This window comes from Drosophila melanogaster, chromosome X, assembly GCF_000001215.4.
Source record: "Drosophila melanogaster chromosome X".
NCBI lineage: Eukaryota > Metazoa > Arthropoda > Insecta > Diptera > Drosophilidae > Drosophila > Drosophila melanogaster.
Window position 1 is genome coordinate 19,714,735 of NC_004354.4, and position 25,764 is coordinate 19,740,498.

The following is a 25,764-nucleotide window of genomic DNA, read 5'->3' on the forward strand; positions in this document are numbered from 1 at the left end:
GAGTCGACTCTACGGACCAACTGCTACGGACAACAGCTACAGTGATAAGTCATTGGGTCGGAGATAACCCCGCTCCCGCCAAACGCTGTATTTTGTTATTTCGAGCTGAGATTATCGAAGCTACGCCGCTGAGCAACTTGCTTTCGTGCTTGTGCTCCGGTACTTCTGCGCCCGAAAACCATTTTGGGATCTTTCCCGCCTCTAGCTGCTGCTCCAGATTGGCCAGTGTCGTTAGCTTCATATGGTAGATACAGGCTGTACTCTACCAGCAGCAGGAGCTGTGGCAGTAGACTCTCGATACGGAGCACAAAGAAGAGATTTCAACGGAAAGCGTTCGTCGTCGTTCGTCTGCCAGGTCGATTCGAATCGAGTCGAGTCGAGTCAAGTGGGAAAGAGAGTGGGCATCGAGAGATCGTAAAGCGAACCACATAGTTCGGATGCAGATACAGCCACAGATACGTACACTTATTTTGGATTACAAATAGAATACGATCGTTGCCAGAGCATGCGTTGCTACGACTGTATCTGTATCTGTATCCGAGTATCTGTGTTCTGTGTGTGTTCGCCGCCGTGTGGTATATGTGTACTAAAATTAAAAATAACGGTGGGGACGTGTTTAAAATCTGTACGGCCCCAGCAACGCCGCCCAGCCCCATTCAATCCGATTTCTTTTCCAATTTCCAACGAGAGTGAGGCGCTATCCATGTCCACATGCCACGGAAAGAAGCGTTCGTCGTCGATCGTCGATCGTCGATCGTTGATCAATCGATCGATCGATCGACCGTACTGGATCGTATCGTATCGACACGTGATTCAGGCAAATAGTAATCAATGAAAATCGACAAGCGAACAGAGGTCTCAAAGGTGGGCGAGCAAAGCCCAAATCCAAATCCAAATAACGACGACCGAACGCTATTCGAATTTGTCGACAGACACTCGTCCGATCGACATTAGTGCATATATCTGCATGTGCTTAGCAGCACTCAATGCATATCAAAATATTTGCTCTTCGACTGGATAAAATCGGTCGGGGCTTTGCGCAAGCCAAGATCGAAGATATCTGATTCGGCTGCTTGTATCTTTCAATCTTTCAGATCGGTTGATGACCAGCAGCAGGTCATGCGAACATACATACATATGTACATACACGAAAAAGGGGCTCGGCGTTTATTAAATATGCATTTACTAGTCTTCGCCCATTAAATTGACAAGTAGACAAGAAATATATTACTCTATTCTTATTCTATTCTTACATTATAATTTTATTGTCAGAGTTATGTTGTATGTGTATTCCTTTGTTTTTATGTTAAGTCTGTTGCAATATTGCAGTGATATTGAATGCAATCTCTCATTACCTGCCCATTTTGAAACATCATCGTATGACTAGCTCCCGTTTTCACTCAAATTGGCTGAGTTCAACAACCCATCCCGATTCAAAGACCACGAAAGGAGCGCATGAGGAGCTCCCCTTACTTCTTATGGCCGGATCGGTGGTAGTTGTAGTAGTAGACTGCTTCTGGTCGCTGGCCTACGGTTCTTAATACGCCGCTTTTAAAAATAGCAACTATAAATCTTATGTACTCTCGTCGCTGGCCGTCATTGGCGAAAAACGCCAACGTTCGTTGTTAAACGCTCCCCGCTGATCTCGATATATTGGGATCTTGGTGCCGCCGGTGCTGTGGCAGCGTGTAAAGTAAAGGCATCGCATCCCCGAGCCCATGTAAATCGGCCACATGCACTCACTCAGCCGAACATCTGTCAGTCCATGGCACACACTTAACAAAATCGACCTGCCACGTCCTCAATCGAACAGGATGTGAATAAACCATTTTACTCTAGGTACTCGAATGATTTCGTATGTACCATAGCTTATTGATCCCCCAGATCAGTTCTATTTGGGAAAAATTAGTTGAAAGAAAATATATGCATATATGTTAGTAGCATTGGATATTTGTTGATTCTGAATGAAGCAAATCAAACCAAGAGATATTGATCCTTATATATCAGAACAAATCCCAACGCAGTGAACTTATGTATTTGTGTATTTAGAAAACATAACTATAAAATATTTGGCATTTTAGGTAATTTATAGTTTTGATAGATTTGATATTCGTTATGTGTCGTTTTGAATAAATGATATGATATTCCTTTTCAACGTTTTGAATCTTTTGACTTTGTTCCAAGTGTACACACATGTTCCCACATATGTAGTATTGTACATACATACATATATGTATGTATGTTTGCTGCAGGGCTGAAACTATCGAAACTAATGTTACTTAAGTTGCCATTGGGATTGGGGGAGGAAAATCTCTTAAAGTCCACGCCAAAGATCACCGGACCCACAAAAAAGAAACCGATTCGAATTCAGAAACAGATTTCGATTCCAATTCCGATTCCGATTCAGATACAGATACAGGCATAGCGATACGGATGCACATACAGGCGTACAGATACAGATTATATTAGCTACAGCTACATTCACGATCGTGACGCCAGCGGAGGAAATTTTCAGCGTGGGCAAGGGGGATGGGTAAGAGGAAAAGGGGCGACGGACGGACAGCAACTACAGAACGGAGCGTAAGCAATGTTAACGAGTAAAAATCAAGAAAATTTTAGTTCTAAAAATAACCCTTGTACTCATTTTTGTTTCAAAACGGAAAGCGGCAGCCAACAAACGACCAAAAACCAATAGCTATAAGGCGCAAAGATACGGAGATACTTGCAACGCTCCCAGATACAGATATTCACACAAATACATACATATACATACATATGTATGTAGAAGACGCGCAGACATACGGACATCGGGCCATTAGATGAGTCTGCGGCGGTGGATTCTTATTCTTGGCATTGCCATTGGGGGTAGAACATACTGCTTTACATATGCCATGGCTGTTGTTCGTGGAATTTAAACTGTAACGTTTTCGAAATTGTTCAAATTGCGATACATACAGAACTCGAGAGTGGCAACTGTGAGATATTCTCATCACACAAACTAGATTCTGTTGTTGAAAACTGAACTTTAAACTGCAGTAATAGCCTCATAAGCATTTTAAAAGCCAACTTCCATCGCTCTACATAAAAACAAATATAGTTTTGATAAGATGTTTTCACTGTATATATTTATGATTTAAATAGTTGGATAATAACCATGCCAATGTATGTGGTAAATATACATAATTTTGCCTTCATACATAAAATGTACTGCATATGCGTATACATATAACGCTCTTGTTGCCAAGAGAAAATAGCACAATTTAGAATAAAGATTCTTAGAAAAGATATGTAGAATTCGATTTTTTGTTAGCGTAACATGAATACAAAGCATGTAATACCATTGAAACTAACTTTGCTTTGTGCTAACAGAGCGTCTTAATCTTATGAAGTTTATCTATAGGCGAGTTGCAATCCTTAGACAGGTGCGCCATCTGGCGGCACAAGTGCGCGATTATCCCGTTTGAAGTGCGAGCTTTGAGTAGCTTTGAATGCGATGCCAGATAAGCGCCACTGGAAACTGGTGAATGGCAAGTTTGGGCGGATGTTCGGGTGAACGGGCAGACAGGTAACAGTAAATAGCAAACAGCAGTTAACAGGTGCGCACACATATGCTGCTCGGTGCCGTTACACAATACACAGTTCCGATGAAAGCGGCGCCTCTGGGGAGTGTGTGTATTTGCATATCCTTGAGCGACTCTCTCGCATACAGCGTGCGAGTGTATGTTAGTGCGTGGGAAGGGGGTGCGTCTGCGCGCTCGCCGCTTGCACTTTCCGTTGCCTACTTTTATGCGTGCAAGAGAGCGACCCAGAGCGGAAGCGGGAGCGAGTGGGTGCGTGTGTGTGTGTGTGTGTGTATTGCGGGAGAGCGAGAGAGCAGAGCAGTTGAAATCGAAAGTCGAGTAACTTGTAGCTTTAGCAGGACAACTCTGTTATAGATACAGGGAACTTCCTGCTCAGCGGCGTTGCCAGATCGCGACAACTACGTCGCTTACCATTCACCGTTAGCCTTTCAGCGTTCACCGTTCGCCATTCGCCGCATCGCAACACGCACGCAAGTAATGCTGTAAGGACGAAAGCTCTGCAGCAGGAGCGGGCCAGAGGCGAACTCGCTGCTTCGTTTCGCACAAAAAAGTGATACACACGGAAAAATCGCTGGCATTCATTCACCGAATACCGAGGCGAGAAGCGCGACCGCCTGCGAGAAACGTGGCCAGAAAAGAGAGAAAGGACGAAGGGCACAGGGCGCATAGCTGACCAGGACGAGAAACAATAATAACGTTAATAATAATAATAATACTAATAAAAGTAGCCATCTACGTTAACTGCAAGTCGCCGAGACATTTGACTTTTTGTTTTTGTGCGAGCGTGTGTCCGTGTGTCTGTGTGCGTGCGAAACGGCGAAAGGATATAGGATACACGTATATACACGCGAGTGTGCGCGTGTGTGCGTGTGTGTGCTGGGGCCACGTGAAGGCGAAGGCGCGCAACAACAGGAGCGGTTGGGATACAGATAGAGATAGAGAAAGTGACAGTGGCAGTGCTGGCGAAAACCCGAAAGTGAAAGCAGCAGTAGTAGCAGCAGCAGCAGCAGGAACAGCAAGGATTCGTAGCGTAGCATTCAACGGGCGCGTATCCTTCAGCCGTAAACTGTTGAATATAGAATGACGCTGCTGACAAAAATCAATGCGAAGCCCAAGGAAGCAACAGAAGCAGCAGCAGCAGCAGCAGCAGCAGTAACGCTAACAACAGCCAGGATCTCCAGTCTGCGCCGCTCCTCCTGGATAAGGATAACGCTATAAGGCTAAGCGTAAGCACAACTCGAGCGAGAGAGAGAGAGCAAGAGAAGAGCAAAGAAGCGGAGAAGTGGAGAGGCGGAAGTGCCCCTTCAAGTGCAACAATCGCCGAATTCTCGGCAACTCACCAAGCTACAAGCCATCCCCCCCGTCCCCGCTGTTATCCTTTTGATTCGTAACTGTTGAGGGCCGAGATACAAAAGCGCAATGAAGCCGTCGGATTTGTTGCTGGTGCTGGAGAAGGTAAGCGATGAAAACCCAATCAAATAGCGAAAAGACCAAAGGAGACCCAAAGTACAAACAAACTTCGACCTCCTGCCTCCTCTACAAAAAAAAGAAACAAAACAAAAAAAAAAAAAACACACACAACTGAAAAGTGTATTTTTATTTCTCCACTGAATCTGACACAGAGTTTTGGTCACTGCTAAAATTGGAGCCCCCTCATCCACCATCCACTCACACAAACACACACACACACACACACCAAACACTGTGTGCGTGTGCTAATGGGGCTCCGTTGTAATGGTATGCTCCAAAAAGGTCATTATGATGCCGAACGCCGACGCACACACACACACAGACTCACACGCACACGCATAGGGTGAAAGCGAAAGCGTGTGTATGTGTGTGTGTGTGTAGTACCGTGGACTTATGCAAATCCATTTGACAACGAAGAAGCTCGCCACACACACACACACACACAGGCAAACAGGCAAGCAAGTAATCGACGAACGAGCATAGACGTGGCAACAACTACACTAACACCGAGCTTCAATGCCAAAGCATAAAAAGAAAACAACAACATAAACCCACACACAGACACACACAAACAGCTGTGGAAAGGGGATTGCTGAAGGGGGGGGGGAGGCCAAATTTTTGGCTTAGCGTTATCTTTATTGCCACTTCTGTTGCGCTGGCCCTTTACAGCCGCGTCTGTAATTGGAGCCCAACTCCTCTAGGCCAAATCCCCCAGCTGCAGAGCTGGGTCATAGTCACAGTCACCCCAGACCGCACCGCATTCCACCCGAGTGGAGGAATACTCAATCCCAAATCCGGGATCCCGCCCACACTCCACAAGCATGTGTTTTGGCCAGAGCCGGAGCTTTATTGTGACCATATCGCTCATACGCCGCGTGTGACTGCCTGCATGGCGGGCTTAGCCGTCCGAAAAGTATGCTATATATATATATATATATATGTGTATATATATATATACACAGCGAGGAATAATGGCAGTTGGCAAATCTGTTACAATACTTGATTCAGTTTCATTCAAAAGAATATGATTACGGCTATTATCTGAGTAATTTCAAAGTGACTTTAGTAGTATATATGCAACATATTTAATTTAACGTCAACTTCTTTGACCCGACCTTCATTTGTAGGACCTATTATGAGTAATATTTCTGTCCGAGAACAGAGGTTTCTCTCAGGGTACAAATGATCTATCTATTTGCGGATGGATGCCTCTTCAGTCGACAAAAGCCATTTGGAAAGCAGGACACGAAGGACTCCCCCGCGAGATTAACGTCCCCCCGAAGGACCAGTGGGGTGACCTTCTCTGCTGCTGTCATTGCAGTTGCTCATCCACTCGCCCCTGGCACTTGCACGCCATTAATATCGCCAAATTGTTGGAAACGCAGCGGAAAGGGGTCCTGGAAGAATGGCATCCTTGGGCAGTGGTATCCTAGCTGACAACTGATGTCTTTTTGGCCTATTCAGCGTAAATTTGGTGTTGAATGAAATAACTGAGACGGCTTGGTCTTGATCTTTGGCAAATCCTGTTCAGACGTAATAACGTAGCATACTCTTAGACACCTGTTTTCAAAAAAGGATTTGCATTTTCGAGCAATTGTTGCGTGTTGTTCGATGCGATGTGAGAATTTTAAAACAGTGCAGTACAAAACTAAAACGCCATCGGCAAGGTTATAAGTATTTGGGGTAGCATGATACTCTTCATTGAAATACAAAGGGTGGAGCATGGGTAGTTGTCCTTCGACCACACCACACCACACCACACCGCACATGTGGATGTGGATATGTGGGATGTGGGATGTGGGTGCAACGGGCAACGGAGGCCACTGCCTGGATGGTTACCCAGTGCGGAAACGAGCCAAGGCGCCCACGCATCCACTTTGAATGCCACTGGAAATGGTCATGGAGGCGGAGATGGAGGCACTCGTGGTGGAGACACATCTGCGGTCGACCGCCTGCCCGCTGAAATGCCATTTAGCTGGGAAACTGGGGAGCAAATAATGTCGGCCACTGCAGCTGACATCAAAGGCTCTTCCTGAAATGTATGCAACGAGGTCCTCTTTACGAGCCATTTCCTCAAAACTTGAATCAGTGGTGGTGGTGGTGGTGGTGGTTGTGGGAAGCGTGGTGAAGCTGTTTTTGTTCCAGGCAATCCAAATAATTGCTTGATTCTCACTTCAGCTGATGGCGGTTTTAATTAAACTGTCCTTACGTTTTTATTTGATGCGCGTAAAAAAACATCCACGGAGATTAAAATATGATTGCGTGTGTATGCTTATCTATCTATACATACCATTTAAATGGACATAAGCAATATTTGTCGATTCAAATAAATCAAGTTACAGCTAAAAGCACTCGCAATTGATTTTAAATTTATTTTATGTTTGTACAAATAACAATTCAGCACATTGGCGTAATATCATTCAATGGGTTTGGATTGGATACTATTTCATTCATTTAATTACCATTTATATACTCTTACGCAAATATATATAACATATATATAAAAGGAAACATGATACTATCTGATTTTTTCTCACGAAGTAAATCACAGTAACAGTTTAGGAAACTTGTGACGGCAGAAAAAGATATGTTCCGGAGATAATACGTTCGGAATATGAGTTCTTTTGCGAGTGTGCAAGTAGTGGTCACAGGACTTGTTGCAAATATCGATTGCCAGGACCTTGCCACAAGCACATCCTGCTATTCATATTCCGCTGCTCATAGCTGACATCAGTTATCAGTGGAGAGCACTCGCTTTCCGTGTGGGTGACTGGGAGACTGGATAACTGGGTGACTGGGTGACTTGGTGGTTGGGGAGGCTGTGGTCCTCGATGGCACTCATCTTTCAATAGCAGCTGCTCGAACGTTGGTCCTCGAATTAATTGTGCTGCTGGTGGTGCTCTGCTCCGCTTCGCTCCGATTGCAGGTCAAGTTCAGGGTGCCCCTGCCGCCAGGAGTCAGCTCGACGACGCTTCTGCCCAAGCTCATCCGCACCAAGGACGTGAAGCAGCTGCAGGATGGCAACGCACAGCCACAGAAGCCCAAGCTAACGGTGAGTCAGTGGAGGCATACGCCCTTCGAGCACAAAATAACCCCAATGCCCGTGTACATGTACAGAAATGTCTTAACACGCTGGACCTGACCTCGCTGGGCATCGGATCCTGCTGCGGCACGGGCATGTACCTGGTGGCCGGCATGGTGGCCCAGAAGATAGCCGGACCCGGAGTGATTATTAGTTTTATTATAGCCGCCATAGCGAGCATTTTCTCAGGTGAGTCAGCTCAGATTGTTTGGACTAATTTCTACAAAGGTGATGAAAGCTATGTGCTTTCAAGTGTGCTTTACAACACTAAACCATTGAAAATGTGATGTTGCACTACTTGTTGTCACCTATCTCATATGTCTCACTTACTATAGAATGCTGTGGCATTATGAGCACTAAGATCCTTCTTTCATCCACATCTTTGTGATCCCTATATTAATTCATTGATCCACAGGCGCCTGCTATGCAGAGTTTGGCGTTCGTGTGCCACACACATCCGGCTCGGCCTATATGTATTCATATGTGGCGGTTGGAGAATTTGTAGCTTTTATAATTGGTTGGAACATGATATTGGAATATCTAATAGGTGAGTGCATCCTCCGAATTGTCTCAATGTTCATGCTAACGCTTTGCTTTGAATTTCGGATTTCGACAGGAACAAGTGCCTGTGCCTGTGCGTTAAGTTCTAGTTTCGATTCCCTGACTGGCAATGCCATTGCGCGGACGATAAGCGAGTCCATCGGCACGATATTCGGTGAGTATTGGCTGCTCCAGTCTCCTGGCTCCTTGGTCCCGGCAATACTGATTAAAATCTTCTACACTCACAGGCAAACCACCGGACTTTATTGCCTTCGGCATCACGCTGCTCATGACCTGCGTCCTGGCGATGGGTGCCAGCAAGTCGGTCATCTTCAACCATTCACTCAACGCCGTCAACCTGGCCACGTGGGTCTTCGTAATGGCCGCCGGGCTGTTCTATGTGGATACGAAGACGTGGTCCGAGCACCAGGGATTCCTGCCCTACGGCTGGAGTGGTGTAAGTACCCATTCTACCTTGCAACTTGCAAATCGGGCAAATGGGCAAACAAGGCTGCGTATCAGATACTCAAATAATAACTCTACGATGCATGGACTTACAGGTGTTTTCCGGTGCTGCAACCTGCTTCTACGCCTTTATCGGTTTCGACATCATCGCGACAACCGGCGAGGAGGCACACAATCCACAGAAGAGTATACCGAAGGCGATCGTTGGTTCCCTGGTCGTCGTGCTAATCGCCTACGTTAGCGTTAGTCTAGTCCTAACTTTAGTGGGTGAGTATCTTAGTGATAGGTGAATGTAACCCACAATCTAATGGGAATCCTAAGATTAAGCCCCAATTACTATATATAATAATATTAAGCCCCAATTACTATATATAATATACCATATACCATGATGACAGATCTAGATCGAACATGATATTATCAGGAAGATATTCTCTTTTCTTGATGAATATTGATGATGATTAGTAAGAAGGCGCCTTTGGTGCACTTTTAAGATATATGATATCTATCTAACTACACTGATGTAATGCTTTCCGTTTCCCCAGTTCCCTACGACCACATCAACACGGGAGCGGCGCTGGTCCAGATGTGGTCGTACGTGAATGCCCCGAAGTGCCGGGCGGTGGTGGCCATCGGTGCCACCGCAGGACTTTCGGTGGCCATGTTTGGCTCCATGTTTCCCATGCCACGAGTCATCTATGCGATGGCCCAGGACGGCTTGATATTCAGGTGAGTGATTCATCGCCTATTTACATTCATAGTCATTCTGGAGCTTGAAATGGGATTTCTATTTCGTGCAGACAACTATCGCAGCTGTGGCACCGCACCAATGTGCCCGGACTGGCGACCATTGGCAGCGGACTGGCCGCCGCCCTGGTGGCGCTCACTGTGCGCCTGGAGATCCTCGTCGAGATGATGTCCATTGGGACGCTGTTGGCCTATACGCTGGTGTCCACTTGCGTCCTGGTGCTGCGCTATCAGCCGCACAGCACCTCGCTTGTGGAGCTGCTCCCAGCTCAGTTGCGCACCCCGGTGGCGCACGGGACGGCCAGCGATTCCCGCTCCCACGTTACGCCCGCCGAGGTGCTGGAGGTGCCTGGCAAGCTGACCATCAAGCGTGTCACGCGCGGCATGTCCGATTCGGACGACTCCTTCATTGACGACAGTCCGGAGGGTTTCCTGGGCGGTCGCGACGACCAGTTTCTCGTGTCCGATCGCTCCGAGAACAAGTTTTACGGCAGTGTACATGGCGCACCAACCGGGCCAACTGGCCAGGCGACCGCCTTCGATGCCATGGGCCTGAACTTCGTCACCCGGAAGATCCATGACTATGCGTACCTGTGCCCAGGCTTCTTTCCCTGGATCAATCCCGGCCAGGCCACCGCCGAGAGTGGTATGTTGACCTAGAATAATAAATATTTATGGTGCTTCTGGTTGATCCAAAACTATACACACATCCGTTGTTGGTTCCTGCTGAATATCCATAGACGAACTAGAAAAACTGCGATTGAAATTGACTCTTTGCTTTTGCTTTTCCAATCCAATACGCACCACCGTATCCACCGTATCCACCGATCCATCGAAATCGATCCACCAGGCATGTACGTCACCAAGCTAGTGGGCATCATGTTCGGTCTCATATTCTTCCTGGACCTGTTCGCGGCCATTGGCTGGTCCGGTGGCCTCGCCGCCTTCATTTATTTCATTTTGTTTATCGGCATATTTGTGATATTATTGATTATATCGAGGCAGCCGCAGAATAGGTAATTCAATCCATCTGCTCCCCCAGCAGCCCCAGCATCCCCGGCTAATCCATCTCCTCCTGCTCCATTCTCGTCCAGATATGCGCTGGCCTTCCTCACGCCCGGACTCCCGTTCATTCCGGCCATCGCCATCACAGTGAACATCTACCTGATATTCAAGCTGAGCATCCTCACGCTGGTACGCTTCACCGTATGGATGTCGCTGGGATTCATTATGTACTTCTACTACGGCATCACGCACAGCAGCCTCGAGCAGGCCAGCGACGACCTGGAGTTGCATGTCGACTACGTGAGTGCTCTTCCGATTGGCTTAGCATTAGCATTTACTTGTCCCATCTTACTTAAGTCCCTTCCGCTCTCCTTTCCAGAGCAAAAACGTCGAGGAGAAGGCCGTGTGGGATCAGCAATCGTACAACCAGACCCACGAACCCGTCTGGGCCAGCAAGGAGGTGAAGCAGCCGTCGAGTGAGTCTCATTTGTTTGTCCCCCTTGATTGCAAGTTCCTTTCCTTTAGTAAGACATTATTGAAAATGTGACCAAAGAATATATATCTTGCGAATGCGTTATGCATCCACAACCATTTCGAACTAGTATATATATATTCTCCCAGTTAAGTTAAGTTAAGCAAATCCCCTTGAACAACATGGCGGATGAGTAATTTTTATAAAAAGTAAACGGAACTTAATCAAGAAATCACGATTTCATGATACTTGGTAGGAAGTCTATCCTCAAAGCCCATCTATAAGAAGTGATAATCGTATTACTTGCTAATATAACCATAATTTGTCCAGCAGAGCAGCGCTATAACTACGGAAAGACCACGTCATCTTCGTCGTCGGCCCAGGGCAGTTCGAGAAGTGGCCAGGGCAGTGCGCCGGAGAAGCCAGCTGGCAGGAGCACTGCGGGCTTAAACCGACCTGTTCCACCACCGCCGATCGCCGGACAGGCGAAGGGATCGGGATCGGGCAGCGGTCCTCCGATGGAACGCCAGTACACTGGCCAGTTCAGCATGTTCGTGGACGAGGGCCAGTTCCCCACGTGGGATGACTAAGCACAGAGACCCAGTTGCAGTCCCAGTCCCTGTCCCTGTCCCAGTTACCATTCCAATTCCAATTCCAGTCCCAGTTCCCCAAACCCTATACCCGCTAATTCCCGAGTGATGCTCCATCAACGAAAGACAACCCACTCACATCGGCTACGATCTCAATGGCAGTCAGTTCGCTGGATCCGGACCAGTAGCTGGATCCGGTCAGCCGGATGCAGCTCACTCACTTGTAAATACGATTAGAGATGTTAAGTTTAACCATATGGATGGCGAGGTGTGTTGTTGGCGGTTCGCAGATGCATGCCGTATACAAGCCTGGACGGTGGAGTCATTGTTCACAGCACTCCGCTGGACCAACAGCGAGGTCACCGTTATACACATATACCATATACAATACATAATATACACTCATATATATATTGATATATATATATATATATGTATTGATTATACAAGCAAATATATATTTACATATATAGCGATGGGTTATTAGTTCAGCAAGAGTTAAAGTGCAAAGTTTGCCGAATTCAAATTACCCAAACCTTGATACCAAACCGACCGATTAGCGATAGACGATAAGCAAAGCCACGGACAACCGATTAAACATAACAAATAACAGATAATAGATAACTGATAAATGATATAACCAACAACCGATAACCGATAACCATTGAACGATTGTGCTCAACTCCGATTGGCTGGCGTTTTGGGTGACGTTGGTCAATCGGCTTTCAGCACAGGCATCAGGAAGGCAGACACAATACTATTCGGGCGTGTGTCTGATCCAGTTCAGATATGTACCACACCACATGGCAGTGAGGTGGTCGGGTCGTCGGGGTGCTACCATGCACAACTGTACATTTTAGGCACCATCACCCCCACACTCGCAACCGCACTCACTCACTGACACGCTCCAATACCAGAGACAAACTTGAAATCCTGTGCTTGTGGATGGATCCCTCTAGCAGGTCAGAGGTCACCGTTCGTAACCCCAAATGATATTGGCCCTCTGGCCCAAGACGATCCTTGCACAATGTCGGGATTTGCTCAGCCACACAGACAGACAGACGATAGACAAATTGACGATATTACGAGACACCTGACGATCTTGAACACTAACCTTATGCACCTATGATTCGATATTGTTGTTTACATATTTATGCTATGCATTTTATACGGCGCCTGGACGCGAGGTTTTACAGTACAGTACGCTCTGCCTACGGCCGTCCCGTCTTACACACTCTTTCGAAATGTTATTTGTTTTTTATTCTAGAGCTCGCGCTAAACTAAAACTCATTTTTAAAGCGGCATTTCGCATTCGTTGTAATACAATTTATTTTACTAATGGAATACGAAGCAAAAATTATACAAATATGCATATATATTTATAAAAATTACCATATAGACGAATACCAAAGAATACCAAATATTTATTGAACTATTCAAACTTAAACCAAGGATAAAACCAAAGCAAGCATAACTACAAATATGTATAAACACAATGATATTTAAACCAAAAGCAAATATGATAATGAAAACATTTATGTACAAGTACAAGCATACTTTTTTCCACTTTATATACTATGTACAAGCAAACCATGCATAACTATTTTTAGCTAAATTACAAGTATGGCAAGTTAAAGCAAAATCAACCTTTTTAATAATAATAATAATACTTATGATAATTTATTCCTTTTGTACTTCACGACTTTGTACAGGAAAGAATCCGAATAGCGAATATCAAAGATTGCAACAAAAACTCAATAACCTAGGGCTAGCCCTCGATCTTTCGATCTAGCCCCGCAACAGAGAAGAACACTATTTATATACAAAACAAACGTACCGTCTAAGACATTCGATTCTTGATTTCAACCTATGTATGTATGTATTTCGTTCGAGTCCATTCATTTCCGTTGAATCTGTTAAATTTCGAGTGCCAAATCAATGCACCATGCACTTCTTGAACCAGTAGACCGAAACTAAACGAGTTCCATGTTCCACTCACTCAATATTAGGGTTTTCGAAGAGGAGCTTTCCGGACCAACTACTTAAGATATAGTGCCACCCAACGGTCCTGCACCACGTAATATTTATCTATGCCTTTGTTCACCAGGACTCCCTCTACTCGCTTCAAAACATCAGAACCGAACACGATTTGTACATACACAACTTATACGTACATACTACCAAAGGTGTATATTTTTATGAACAAGACACTAGAAAAATGCAACTAAGGGAAACGAAACTCAGATACAAATGTAACAACTAATGAATAACATATCCTACCACACAGCTTAAAGTTGATATACAAAACGTAACGGAGCTCAGCGAGCCCACATTCATCGGATAGTTTCGATACCCGATCACCGATCGCCGATAACCAATTGCTAAAGTCCCGTTCCATGTTTTGCTTTCGTTAGTTACCAAGTTGGGTCAAACTTTGCTCATTTCCTTATGCGGACTACAGTGCTCATCGGCGAAAAGGGCTCTCAATTATCCGCTGAGTGTGCGCTCCGAAGAGTTACAATCCGTACTATCCGTACTATATGTACGGTCACCCACATAAATAGGCAATACCAATAACAAATGACAAATGTTACAGTACAGGCAATCCAGTAACTGCGGGCTGAAGCTGCTCGCTCTTCCACCTTTCGTTTCTTTCGATACCACCAAATTAAGATAAATGTTATGGGAATATGATAGTTTTAATAGATTTTCTACAGTTCCAATTTAAAGCGAATAACAACCAAGTCAACATAACGTGCAATATATATATTGATAAGTGTAAAGGGAAAACCAGAAGCTTCCGTTAACAAAAGTATGCATTTCACTACCACATATTGTTTCCGTACTTTTTTAATCCCTCGAACGGAGGATAAAATCCACTCCAAGGTCTATGCTCACTCAGAATCAGAAAAACTGGATAGGCAGAGGACGAACAAACCTAATCGCATCCACAAACACGCATAGACACGCACACAACAAAAAGAACCGGACAACAATAAGAGCAGCAATAAAAACGAAGATAAGGACGAAGAAGACCGTTCACTTAGGAGCCAAGCCTGATTATGAAAAAAAAAAAAACGAAATCGGAATAATCCGCATTTCATTGTTTTATTGATTCGAAATGGCTTTGGACGATTGTTTTCTTATTGATTGATTTTCCAGCTGAATATACCGGACCTAAGTTTTTGTTTATTTCATAAGACTGAATTACTGGAATATGATTTATTTAAACGTGTATATAATTAAGGTGTAATAGCGAACTTTACAACTTTTACTAATGAAACATCAAAATTTTTAAAGTTATTCCGAACTTATTTATTAAAAAAAAAAAAAAAATAGATGAAAGTGAGGAGAAGAAAAGAGGATACAAGTGATGAGAAAGTCGTGAGCGAATGAAGTTAATATGCAACTATTAATATACAATTTATATGGGAAAATCCCCATGTGAAAATGATGATATATATATATATATATATATATGTATATATATATTTCAATGGATCGATAAAAAGCAAATGAAATGAAAATGATGTTAAAATATAAGAAAACAAAACATTTTTTAATTCAATACTACTCTTGATTTGTTTTATGTGTTAATAACTTATTAAATGATATTTCTTGAGAATATTAAAAAATAAAATTGTTAGGATATTCAATTATGTTTATTTCAATGGGGGATCACGGAAGTCTCGGTTTTTGATAAGGCATCGAACAATTAAAAATTTCTATTAAAACATTCGTACATAATGTACTTTCCTTTCAGACTTAAAGGAGCGCATTTTATTGAAATAAATATTCTATTTCATGTTACTGCCGTCTTTCATTCTAATTTAATATTGAAAAAGGATATTGACATCAATTTTAGGTGAAGATATTGAACTTTTTAACATAAATAATTTGTAAATACAATTGAAAATTAAATTTTGTATAACATTATTATAAATAACAAAGTTAGCCTGTTGCTTTTACGATCCGTTACTTTTCAGATGTAATATAGCCATCTCACTCTAATTCGCTATATTGCTCTCTGGTGAGAGCGTCGACTTCGTTTTTCATTGAGATTTCAGTTTACTTCATTGGCTGTCCTTTATTTTATATCTGGAAAAATCTTCTGCATGATTTTCCTAATCTGAGCTCTTTTACGAGTAGGATATGTTGACCTTGATCAACACCAATTTCCAAAAAAAAGGAATTTAATGCACCCACTTATTTAAAAATGTTTCGATAATAACACAAAACATCAGTTTGCGATAAAATCGCAAAAACTAATCGATTTATCAAAATACTAAACAGAAAAAATACCAGCGCTTCGACAAGTCACTCCCCTGTAAACGGTCGCACTAATTGCAGATAGAAGAGAAAAGCTAACAAATCTTTGTGCCCGAAAATCAACTATTTGAAAGGTAATTAAAAGCAAGCTGCGTTGGCAGAAGTCTCCCCAAGTGGGCATAGGCGCAGTCCAACTGAGGGCTTCTTTTTCCCCTGGCCAGTTCTGAGTCATCCCGAAAATCGGGCCCCTTTTGAGACGTGTTCAAGCTGCGATAGGGGCGAATGTGTTGGTATTCGGATGATTCCGCCCCCAAGATGTGGTGTGGTGTTGTGAGGGGGGATTGCAATCAATAATCGCACTTCTTGTGCCGGAAACTCCACGTTCCCCTCTCTAAACTCAATCTCGATTCCAATTTCAGTACGCAGCTAGGAGCAGCAGCCACGATGACTGATTCCAAGTACTTCACCACCACCAAGAAGGGCGAGATCTTCGAGCTCAAGTCGGAGCTGAATAACGACAAGAAGGAGAAGAAGAAGGAGGCGGTGAAGAAGGTGATCGCCAGCATGACCGTGGGCAAAGACGTGTCCGCCCTCTTCCCGGACGTGGTCAACTGCATGCAGACGGACAACCTGGAGCTGAAGAAGCTGGTCTACCTTTATCTGATGAACTACGCCAAATCGCAGCCGGACATGGCCATCATGGCGGTTAATACGTTCGTGAAGGACTGCGAGGACTCCAATCCGCTTATCCGGGCGCTGGCCGTGCGCACCATGGGCTGCATTCGGGTGGACAAGATCACCGAGTACCTGTGCGAGCCGCTGCGCAAGTGCCTGAAGGACGAGGATCCGTATGTGCGCAAGACGGCCGCAGTGTGCGTGGCCAAGCTGTACGACATTTCAGCCACAATGGTGGAGGACCAAGGCTTTCTGGACCAACTGAAGGATCTGCTATCTGACTCGAATCCCATGGTGGTGGCCAATGCGGTGGCCGCTCTTAGCGAGATTAACGAGGCAAGTCAGTCCGGCCAGCCCCTCGTGGAGATGAACTCGGTCACCATTAACAAGCTGCTGACGGCGCTCAACGAGTGCACCGAGTGGGGCCAGGTCTTTATCCTGGACTCGCTGGCCAACTACAGCCCGAAGGATGAGCGCGAGGCGCAGTCCATCTGCGAGCGAATCACTCCGCGTCTGGCTCACGCCAACGCCGCCGTCGTTTTGAGCGCCGTCAAGGTGCTGATGAAGTTGCTCGAGATGCTGTCCAGCGACAGCGACTTTTGCGCCACGCTCACCAAGAAGCTGGCTCCGCCATTGGTTACGTTGCTCTCCTCAGAGCCGGAGGTGCAGTATGTGGCCCTGCGCAACATCAATCTGATTGTCCAGAAGCGGCCAGACATTCTCAAGCACGAAATGAAGGTGTTCTTCGTGAAATACAACGATCCCATTTACGTGAAACTGGAGAAGCTAGACATTATGATCCGCCTGGCCAACCAGAGCAACATCGCCCAGGTGCTTAGCGAGCTGAAGGAGTACGCCACCGAGGTGGACGTGGATTTTGTGCGCAAGGCAGTCCGCGCCATCGGGCGATGCGCCATTAAGGTGGAGCCCTCAGCCGAACGCTGCGTGTCCACGCTGCTTGATCTTATCCAGACCAAGGTCAACTACGTGGTGCAGGAGGCCATTGTGGTCATCAAGGACATCTTCCGCAAGTACCCCAACAAGTACGAGAGCATTATCAGCACGCTGTGCGAGAATCTGGACACTCTGGACGAGCCGGAGGCACGCGCATCAATGGTTTGGATCATTGGCGAGTACGCAGAGCGCATTGACAACGCGGACGAGCTGCTTGACAGCTTCCTTGAAGGATTCCAGGTAAGTTTTTCTCTGGATTTGCCAACATTATCAGGACTTTGAATTGCTATTTTCTCTTTCGCCAGGATGAAAATGCACAGGTGCAGTTGCAGCTGCTGACGGCCGTGGTTAAGTTGTTCCTCAAGCGCCCGTCGGACACCCAGGAGCTGGTGCAGCACGTACTATCATTGGCTACCCAGGATTCGGACAACCCCGATCTGCGTGACCGTGGCTTCATCTACTGGCGTCTCCTGTCCACGGACCCGGCCGCCGCCAAGGAGGTGGTGCTGGCCGATAAGCCACTCATCTCAGAGGAGACCGACCTTTTGGAGCCGACATTGCTGGACGAGCTCATCTGCCACATTAGCTCGCTGGCCAGCGTTTATCATAAGCCTCCCACCGCGTTCGTGGAGGGTCGCGGAGCCGGTGTGCGCAAGTCGCTGCCCAACCGAGCCGCTGGATCTGCAGCTGGTGCAGAGCAAGCAGAAAACGCAGCCGGCTCAGAGGCAATGGTCATTCCCAACCAGGAGTCGCTCATTGGAGATCTGCTCTCCATGGATATCAACGCACCCGCCATGCCATCTGCTCCGGCCGCCACCAGCAATGTGGACCTTCTGGGCGGCGGTCTTGATATACTCCTCGGTGGACCGCCAGCAGAGGCGGCTCCCGGCGGTGCCACCAGCCTGCTAGGCGACATTTTTGGACTGGGCGGAGCAACGCTATCGGTGGGTGTTCAGATTCCCAAGGTCACATGGCTGCCAGCGGAGAAGGGCAAGGGACTCGAAATACAAGGAACGTTCTCACGCCGCAACGGCGAGGTGTTCATGGACATGACTCTGACCAACAAAGCCATGCAGCCGATGACTAACTTCGCCATCCAACTGAACAAGAACAGCTTCGGCCTGGTGCCCGCGTCGCCCATGCAGGCTGCTCCCCTTCCACCCAACCAATCGATCGAGGTCAGCATGGCCTTGGGCACCAACGGACCCATTCAGCGCATGGAGCCGCTCAACAACTTGCAGGTGGCCGTGAAGAACAACATCGACATCTTCTACTTCGCGTGCCTGGTGCACGGCAACGTGCTGTTCGCCGAGGATGGGCAGTTGGACAAGCGCGTGTTCCTCAACACCTGGAAGGAGATCCCCGCCGCCAACGAACTGCAGTACACCCTGAGCGGTGTAATTGGCACTACCGACGGCATCGCCTCCAAGATGACCACCAACAACATCTTCACCATCGCCAAGCGTAACGTCGAGGGCCAGGACATGCTCTACCAGTCACTCAAGCTGACCAACAACATTTGGGTGCTGCTGGAGCTAAAGCTGCAGCCGGGCAATCCGGAAGCCACTCTCAGCCTCAAATCGCGCTCCGTGGAGGTGGCCAACATAATCTTCGCCGCCTACGAGGCCATCATCCGTTCTCCATAAGCGTTCCATGGCGCACATCCGATGGCATAGGATAAGCACAAAGCAATTGGAGCTATCGATTTGCGTGTGTTGAAGATTAGCTCAACAATAAGTTGTAAATTTACGTATTATTATTATATTGTGTATTGGCCGAATCGCCACCTACATATATTATTTATGCATATGCACACATATAAAATCCAATCGGGTTCGTCGAGAGATCTGTTAATTGTTAATCGGAGCTGCTTGTCACTCAGTGTACTAACGTGTAATAGCAACGTTGCATAACCGCATTCCAAAACTCTGTAACCCCATATGTCCTATGGTCGGCATCTATGTATATGTTTGTGTCCTAGTAAAATGCGAAACACTAAATAATTGTGACATTGTTTTCCTCGACGGCAGTTGCACTAAGCACAGTTTCTATTCGCTTTCAATGGTCATTTCTACAAGGTTCCAAATACGCATGATTATGATTTATGATTTTAGTATTATAATTAAAACTGTGTATTATAATATTTGTCCGTTCGTAAGCCTGAAAGATTTTTATACTTTCAGCTCAAAGTCAAAGTGCATCAAAGTAAGTTTTCTAAGTCGAAGATCTGAGAAAATAATTGCATCAGTTAGGTTAAAAGTCAATATATTGATCAATATTTAGGATCATTAAAATCCAAAACTAGGCTTGAAACTCAAAAGTTAGATTTGAAATATCATATTTACTTGAAAATTCGTTAAGGAGAAAGAGGTTTTCCTGCTGCAAATATAGAATCCATCAGATAGGAGTTGCAAAGCGCTTTTCCCGCGCAGATCAACTTTGCGTCAAACTATGGCCACGCCCACATTGGCCCACGTATGTAAGTGGAGCATTCTGTAGCGATTTGTACAGACACCCAAAGCTATCGAAGCTACCGAGGAGTCAAACCATATCCCAAAGCTTTGCTTCCATGTTTACAGGGATAACCATGTTGTATGCAAAGGATATACATATATATATATATATAATGGATTCCCAACTGATCATGCTGGTCAGTGGAAAGATTGCAGCAATTGGTACTAACTGAGGCACCCACTTAGCAATGGTTGTAATGGGCTCATCAAGACAGCAGTGGACCAGTTAAGGGTATAAGCGGAATGTGGTATACCTGGTCAGGGATGCGAAGGATGGGTGGTGGCGTCGAGCTTCGGCGCCTGAGCTTTCGAAGCTTTCGCGCGAACCCTTCGGGGGTTGTTTGGATGCCTGTGCGACCAACGAGAGCGCAAGAGAGGACAGGCTTGCCCATCGAGGACGTGGACGTGTAGCCATCCCTGTCGTGGCCACAGGACACACTGACTGTTTGCCTGCTCCACTGTTTTCCTGTTGTACCACAAGCTATTCTGGCTTGGCCCCGATTGTAACGAATCCGTATCGCACGTCGCAGTGCGAAAATGTGTGCAAATACTGCAATGTACCCGCAGTAAATTGGCCGCAGGATCGCTTGACACTCGCTGCAAAAGGACATCCAGGTGCTACGCCCTATTTCGCAGTCAATCCAGCCAGGTGGTAGTATAGGTGTACAGGCATAGGTGTAACCAACCATGCCCCTGCGAACGGTGCAGGAATGCGGAGTCCTTTTGTGCCAGTGAAGAGCAACCAACACGAAACAACGCCACGAAGAGGACAATCCGCCAGTGCTGTGTAGAAGAACAAGAACCAGAACAACAAGGACAAGACCAAGAGCATCGAGTACACCAGATCGCAGATTCCGTTGAGAAGGGTCCGCCAAAAATTAGTCCGCCGGAATGAGGGTGGCGGCGGACATGGTGTATGACTACGGCAGCGAGGACTCCATGAGCACCACCCACCTGGACTGGCCCTTTCTCATCAAGGTTCGTATCAGCAGCCCCTCGCAACCGCCCTTGTCCATCAACCCCTCTTCCCAAACCCTCGACATATTTGCACGCTTTTTAGGTTAAGTCGAGACTACAATATGCAAAGTGTCGAGTATAATGTGTATAAGTGGGGTTTGTGTGTCAACAGCTTTGTCACTGCGAGGACGCGAATGTATGTAGAGCTTCATGTGCATCCCTGTCAGGCTCCCGAAGGCTTATTCCACCTTGTAATCGGATCTGGGGAGGGTAAAACTCCGCCAGCTGTAAACAATCCGTAGTCCCTTTAAATACAATATGTGTACATCCTTAGATCATATTTCGTATTATTTTATAGGTTGCTCATTGCTTATGTTTCTATGTTTATACTTTCTAAACTATGCTTGATATAGAACTACTATGAACTACTACTACTACTTCAACTATAATCCTTAATTGATATTCTAATGTAAATTTAGTCAAATAGGGTTTTTTTAGGAGAGAGTTCTTTTCGTCAAGTTCTTTAAGGATTATAACGATTCCTTTTCCCCTTTTAATTAATTCTATAGCGATTTCATTGGATAATATTCAATATGAAATATTACAGAACTTATAGGCTTTAAGTTAATCAGTCCCGCTGATTCCAACCGATTTAATACTAGTTATAGGAGATATATCCCGTGTTTTTATGTGAGCCAAGTGGTTATGCCTGCCACCGTGCAATGCGTTGGCTAAGTGGCTGCAAAATGGCCAATTTGAAGCCACCTGAAGTAGGTTGAAGTGAGTTACTGCTCACTGCTCTGGCCAGTGACCAGAAGTGAGCAGGGTGGTGTGCTGGGCGAGTAGTGGCGTCAGCGCACGGCCCTTGCTTGATAAGTGTGTCGTGTCCTTGGTCGCATTACGGTGACACGCCCCCGATAACCAGTGACCTCCTCCCGCAGGGCATCCTGGAGGGGCAGACGTGCACGCCCACTGCGCCGGAGCCGCTGGCCGCCATCCTGTGGGCCATCTTCGCCGTGTTTGGCATCGTGTACGCGCTACTCGGCTACCGATGCCTGCGCGCCGTGGGCTTTCTCAGTGGACTGCTGGTGGGCGCCAACGGGATCTTCATTCTGCAGGACTTCCAGATCACCTTCCTGGGCAAGCCGGCGGACTCGGCGCTGGCCATTGTGGCGGGTTTGCTGGGCGCGGTGCTCGGCTCCACATATCCGGTGGCCTCTGTCCTCATTAGCGCCTTTGCCGGCGCCCTGCTCTCCGGCGCAGCCATGGCCGTCTGCGTGGCCACCTTTCCGGACAACGAGTTTGGGGTAAGTTCCTCCCCTCTTTGTTTTGCTTGCACCAGATGCTTATATCGATTCCCCTACCGCAGTACCGCGAGATCTATGTGGCCGTGGTGGGTGGAGCCGTCATCTGCTCCGTGCTGACCTTGTGCTGCGTGAAGTACGTGACCATTCTCACCTCCAGCATTGTGGGCACGGCCATGATCCTCAGCGCCATCGACTTCTTCACGCACGGTCTGGAGACCATCAATTGGGTGAGTCATGTCTGCTCCACATGTCCACCATTGGCTGGTTCGATGTGAAGCTGTCTGTTTAGTTGATACGGAGGGTGGAGAAAGCATTGATGGAATTATATAACTCTCTGCAGATAATCGGCATGCGGCCGCATCCCTCGCCGCCACCTTGCTACGGTGGCCTCCTGATCGCCGCCTGGCCCGTCACCATTGTGCTCAGCATCATGGTGCAGTGCTTCATTACCGCCTGGCGCGTGGATCACCGCAAGCGGGTGTACATGCGGCATCACAACCATCCTGGCCACGCGCACGGCGCCCATCTGCCGCACAGCCAGCAGCAGGCGGGACCCAACCACGGCATCGCTCCCGTCCGGCGATCCCAATCCCGCACCCGGGAGACGCGCGAGGAGGCCAGGCAGCGCAAGTTCCGCTATCTGTACCAGGTGCGCACGGCCCGTGGTGACATCATATCGCAGGTGAGTGGTTTGCTCTCATATGGACCCGGAAATGCGAGTAAAGGTGTCCAAAAGTATGCAACAGTATATGATGTATGCATACCTAGGCACCTTAGCGCGTGACTACTGCGTCGTAGCAGACCAAGCTGATCCTGTGGGCATCTCTTGTTTGCAGAACTTCGTGTCGGCTCTGCAGAAGCGCATCCAGCTGAGCGGCACGGAGACGCCGTCGGAGAGATCGATAAAGAGCAGCTCAAACGAACGAAACACGTTCCGGAGCGACCGCACGCACTTCACCACCATCCACGATCCGGACTCGGAGCTGTGCGACAAGATCGAGATCGTCCGTGACATTGGATAACAAACAAGCAATAGCTACATGTAACTATACCCGTAGGGGGGCTACGGGCTGCGGTACTTGGGCGCGGATGTGGTCATGGTCGGGGGACACAACTGTATGGTTGGATAGTTAAACGGGATTGGGGGCTCTAGGGAGCCGCCACGTAGAGCGGCGGAGGACTCACACAAGTACGGTTGCATGTAGACTTTTTAAGACGAGGCACCAAGTGCCGGACACAACACAAACGGAAGCGGAAATGGTGGCACAGAACCGAGTGGATGGTCATTGGAAGCTTTAAATATCAGAGGATATACGACGGATCTTTAGCTGGTTTCGCATGGAAGCCTTGGAGCTGGCGCCAGCCACAGATCAGGGGGACGAGATAGTCTAGACTAAGATTAATCGCATCGTGCACAGCTAGAGTCTAAGATGATGGACAGCACGGAAGGAAGCTGGCAGGAAGCTTTTGTTCTCTTCACTTAATCGAATGTTACTACAGATAGGAATACCTACACTACATATGTATGTAGCGATGGGCTGCGTGATGCATGATTGTGGTGGTGGATCATGGGTGCCTGAGATTCCTGTAACTACACTATACCCAACGCAGTACTCGTAGCTTCTCCCTTTTTCGTATATAGCCAGGCAATTGCAATTACTAATCCGGTTCATATCTGTGTTATAACTCTACGATTATAATGGGATGCATCCCAGCTGCAGGAGTTCCATTTCAACTATCTAGCATGATATTTATATATATAAGCATTACGTTGTAAACTCCAAACACTCGATCATCGCACAGCAGTTTCTCGGAGGCTCAAGGCAGGCGAAAATACAATACAATACCTATTAAGTACAATAAGAGAGGGTGGGGAGGGGGAGGGGGAAGTTGGAGCCATAGCCATCTAGACTAGTAGTAGACTAGAACTAGGATTAGCCAGTTACCCGGATGAGCCAAAGCCACTAAGCCACTTAATTGTCGATACCAGTAAATCACAATCCGCTGCAAGGGGCGCACTTGGGGCTCGACCAAGTCAGAATCCAACGATCCGCTCGATCAGCCGTCTTAGCGTTATCCGTAAGATTAGCGTTCGAAATATATATATATATATATATATATATATACTTTAAGACATTAGATCCATGCAAACAGCGGTACAAACTTCAGAAATTCACGCTATATATGCTAGCCGAGACATACCAATTTAAGTGATATAAAGCATTTTAAACGGTCTGATTATGGGGCTTAATCGGGTTACTAGAGCGAAATGAGTCCGTGCATCTGGTTTTCAGAAGTCTTGTGGTCGTCTTCCATCCGCTTTTGTTTCCAAGCAACATTACATTTCATTTCAAAGTACGGACGTATTTCTCAATCCACAGTACGGATTAAGCCCTTTTAGCTGGACACACCTACAACCAATAAATAGATAAAGTGATGCGTTTAGGGGAAGAACTAGAACTGGAAGGGTTCTTTCTCCAAGCCGCAAAGAAGGATTGGACATTGCCGGGCAGGAACTTCCATGTCGAATCGGTTGGTTTCCAAGTCGCAAACACCTATACTAAATACAACTCGAGTTTCCTGTTAAGTTGATTAGCAATTAGTTTCTAGGAATGGCTGCCGTCCGCAATTGTTGATTTATTACTATCGAAGACTATAGACTTTATATTTCCGAATTTTGTTCTCAAACTCAAGTGCTTATACTTTGATTCCTATTAGTTGTTCACTCTATCCTCCTGTCGTTCTAATGTTCAACAGCAATGTCTAATGCAGCACGATAATGCATTTAACTTCGGCAAACAGTAGACGTTTTGTACGACACACTCAATTCGGTTTAATAAAATATATATATAAAAAAAAAGGATAATAACTGCAAACTAAAGTAGTGAAAATCATAAAAAGAGTTGCACACATGTATACACCACTAATGAAATCCAATTAAAAACTAATATAACAAAAAGGCCAAAAGCGATTATAACCAGAAAGAATCCGATTTCCGAATGAAATCAAGTCTTGAGACGACGGGCTGCCAAAGATTAAACAACTTGTAATGAGCAAACAGAAAAGTAATATTAAATAAACGATGCAGGCCACATGTGCGTTTTTCTTCTTTAAGTTACAGAACCTCTCATCCACTC

At 46.3% G+C, this 25,764-nt stretch overlaps 3 protein-coding genes across 6 annotated transcripts; all 3 read left to right on the forward strand.

Annotated features, from left to right (window-relative positions):
• The first annotated feature begins 4,188 nt into the window (after positions 1-4,188).
• CG12531 (uncharacterized protein) lies at positions 4,189-15,465 on the forward strand. Of its 2 annotated transcripts, none has more exons than NM_134506.3 (13): positions 4,189-5,036; positions 7,978-8,103; positions 8,169-8,322; positions 8,549-8,680; positions 8,750-8,848; positions 8,922-9,130; positions 9,234-9,405; positions 9,684-9,867; positions 9,939-10,531; positions 10,736-10,901; positions 10,980-11,190; positions 11,270-11,366; positions 11,693-15,465. In NM_134506.3, exons 1-13 carry the CDS (start codon positions 5,001-5,003, stop codon positions 11,950-11,952), a joined length of 2,439 nt encoding a protein of 812 aa, NP_608350.2. In that variant the 5' UTR covers positions 4,189-5,000; the 3' UTR covers positions 11,953-15,465. The 2 variants fall into 2 exon arrangements, with proteins under 2 accessions (NP_608350.2, NP_001259728.1); NM_001272799.1 differs by having other exon boundaries at positions 11,696-15,465.
• Positions 15,466-16,269: 804 nt separating this feature from the next.
• Positions 16,270-19,847, forward strand: AP-1-2beta (Adaptor Protein complex 1/2, beta subunit). Its single transcript, NM_078691.3, has 3 exons — positions 16,270-16,355; positions 16,641-18,090; positions 18,156-19,847. The coding sequence occupies exons 2-3, from the start codon at positions 16,666-16,668 to the stop codon at positions 19,494-19,496; spliced, it is 2,766 nt and encodes a 921-aa protein (NP_523415.1). The 5' UTR covers positions 16,270-16,355; positions 16,641-16,665; the 3' UTR covers positions 19,497-19,847.
• A 988-nt stretch (positions 19,848-20,835) lies between these two features.
• On the forward strand, positions 20,836-25,722 carry CG14234 (uncharacterized protein). Of its 3 annotated transcripts, none has more exons than NM_001369972.1 (5): positions 20,836-21,341; positions 22,262-22,627; positions 22,690-22,854; positions 22,968-23,309; positions 23,464-25,722. In NM_001369972.1, exons 1-5 carry the CDS (start codon positions 21,255-21,257, stop codon positions 23,671-23,673), a joined length of 1,170 nt encoding a protein of 389 aa, NP_001356950.1. In that variant the 5' UTR covers positions 20,836-21,254; the 3' UTR covers positions 23,674-25,722. All 3 variants share the same exon structure in this region, with proteins under 3 accessions (NP_001356950.1, NP_001356951.1, NP_608351.1).
• Positions 25,723-25,764: the final 42 nt, after the last annotated feature.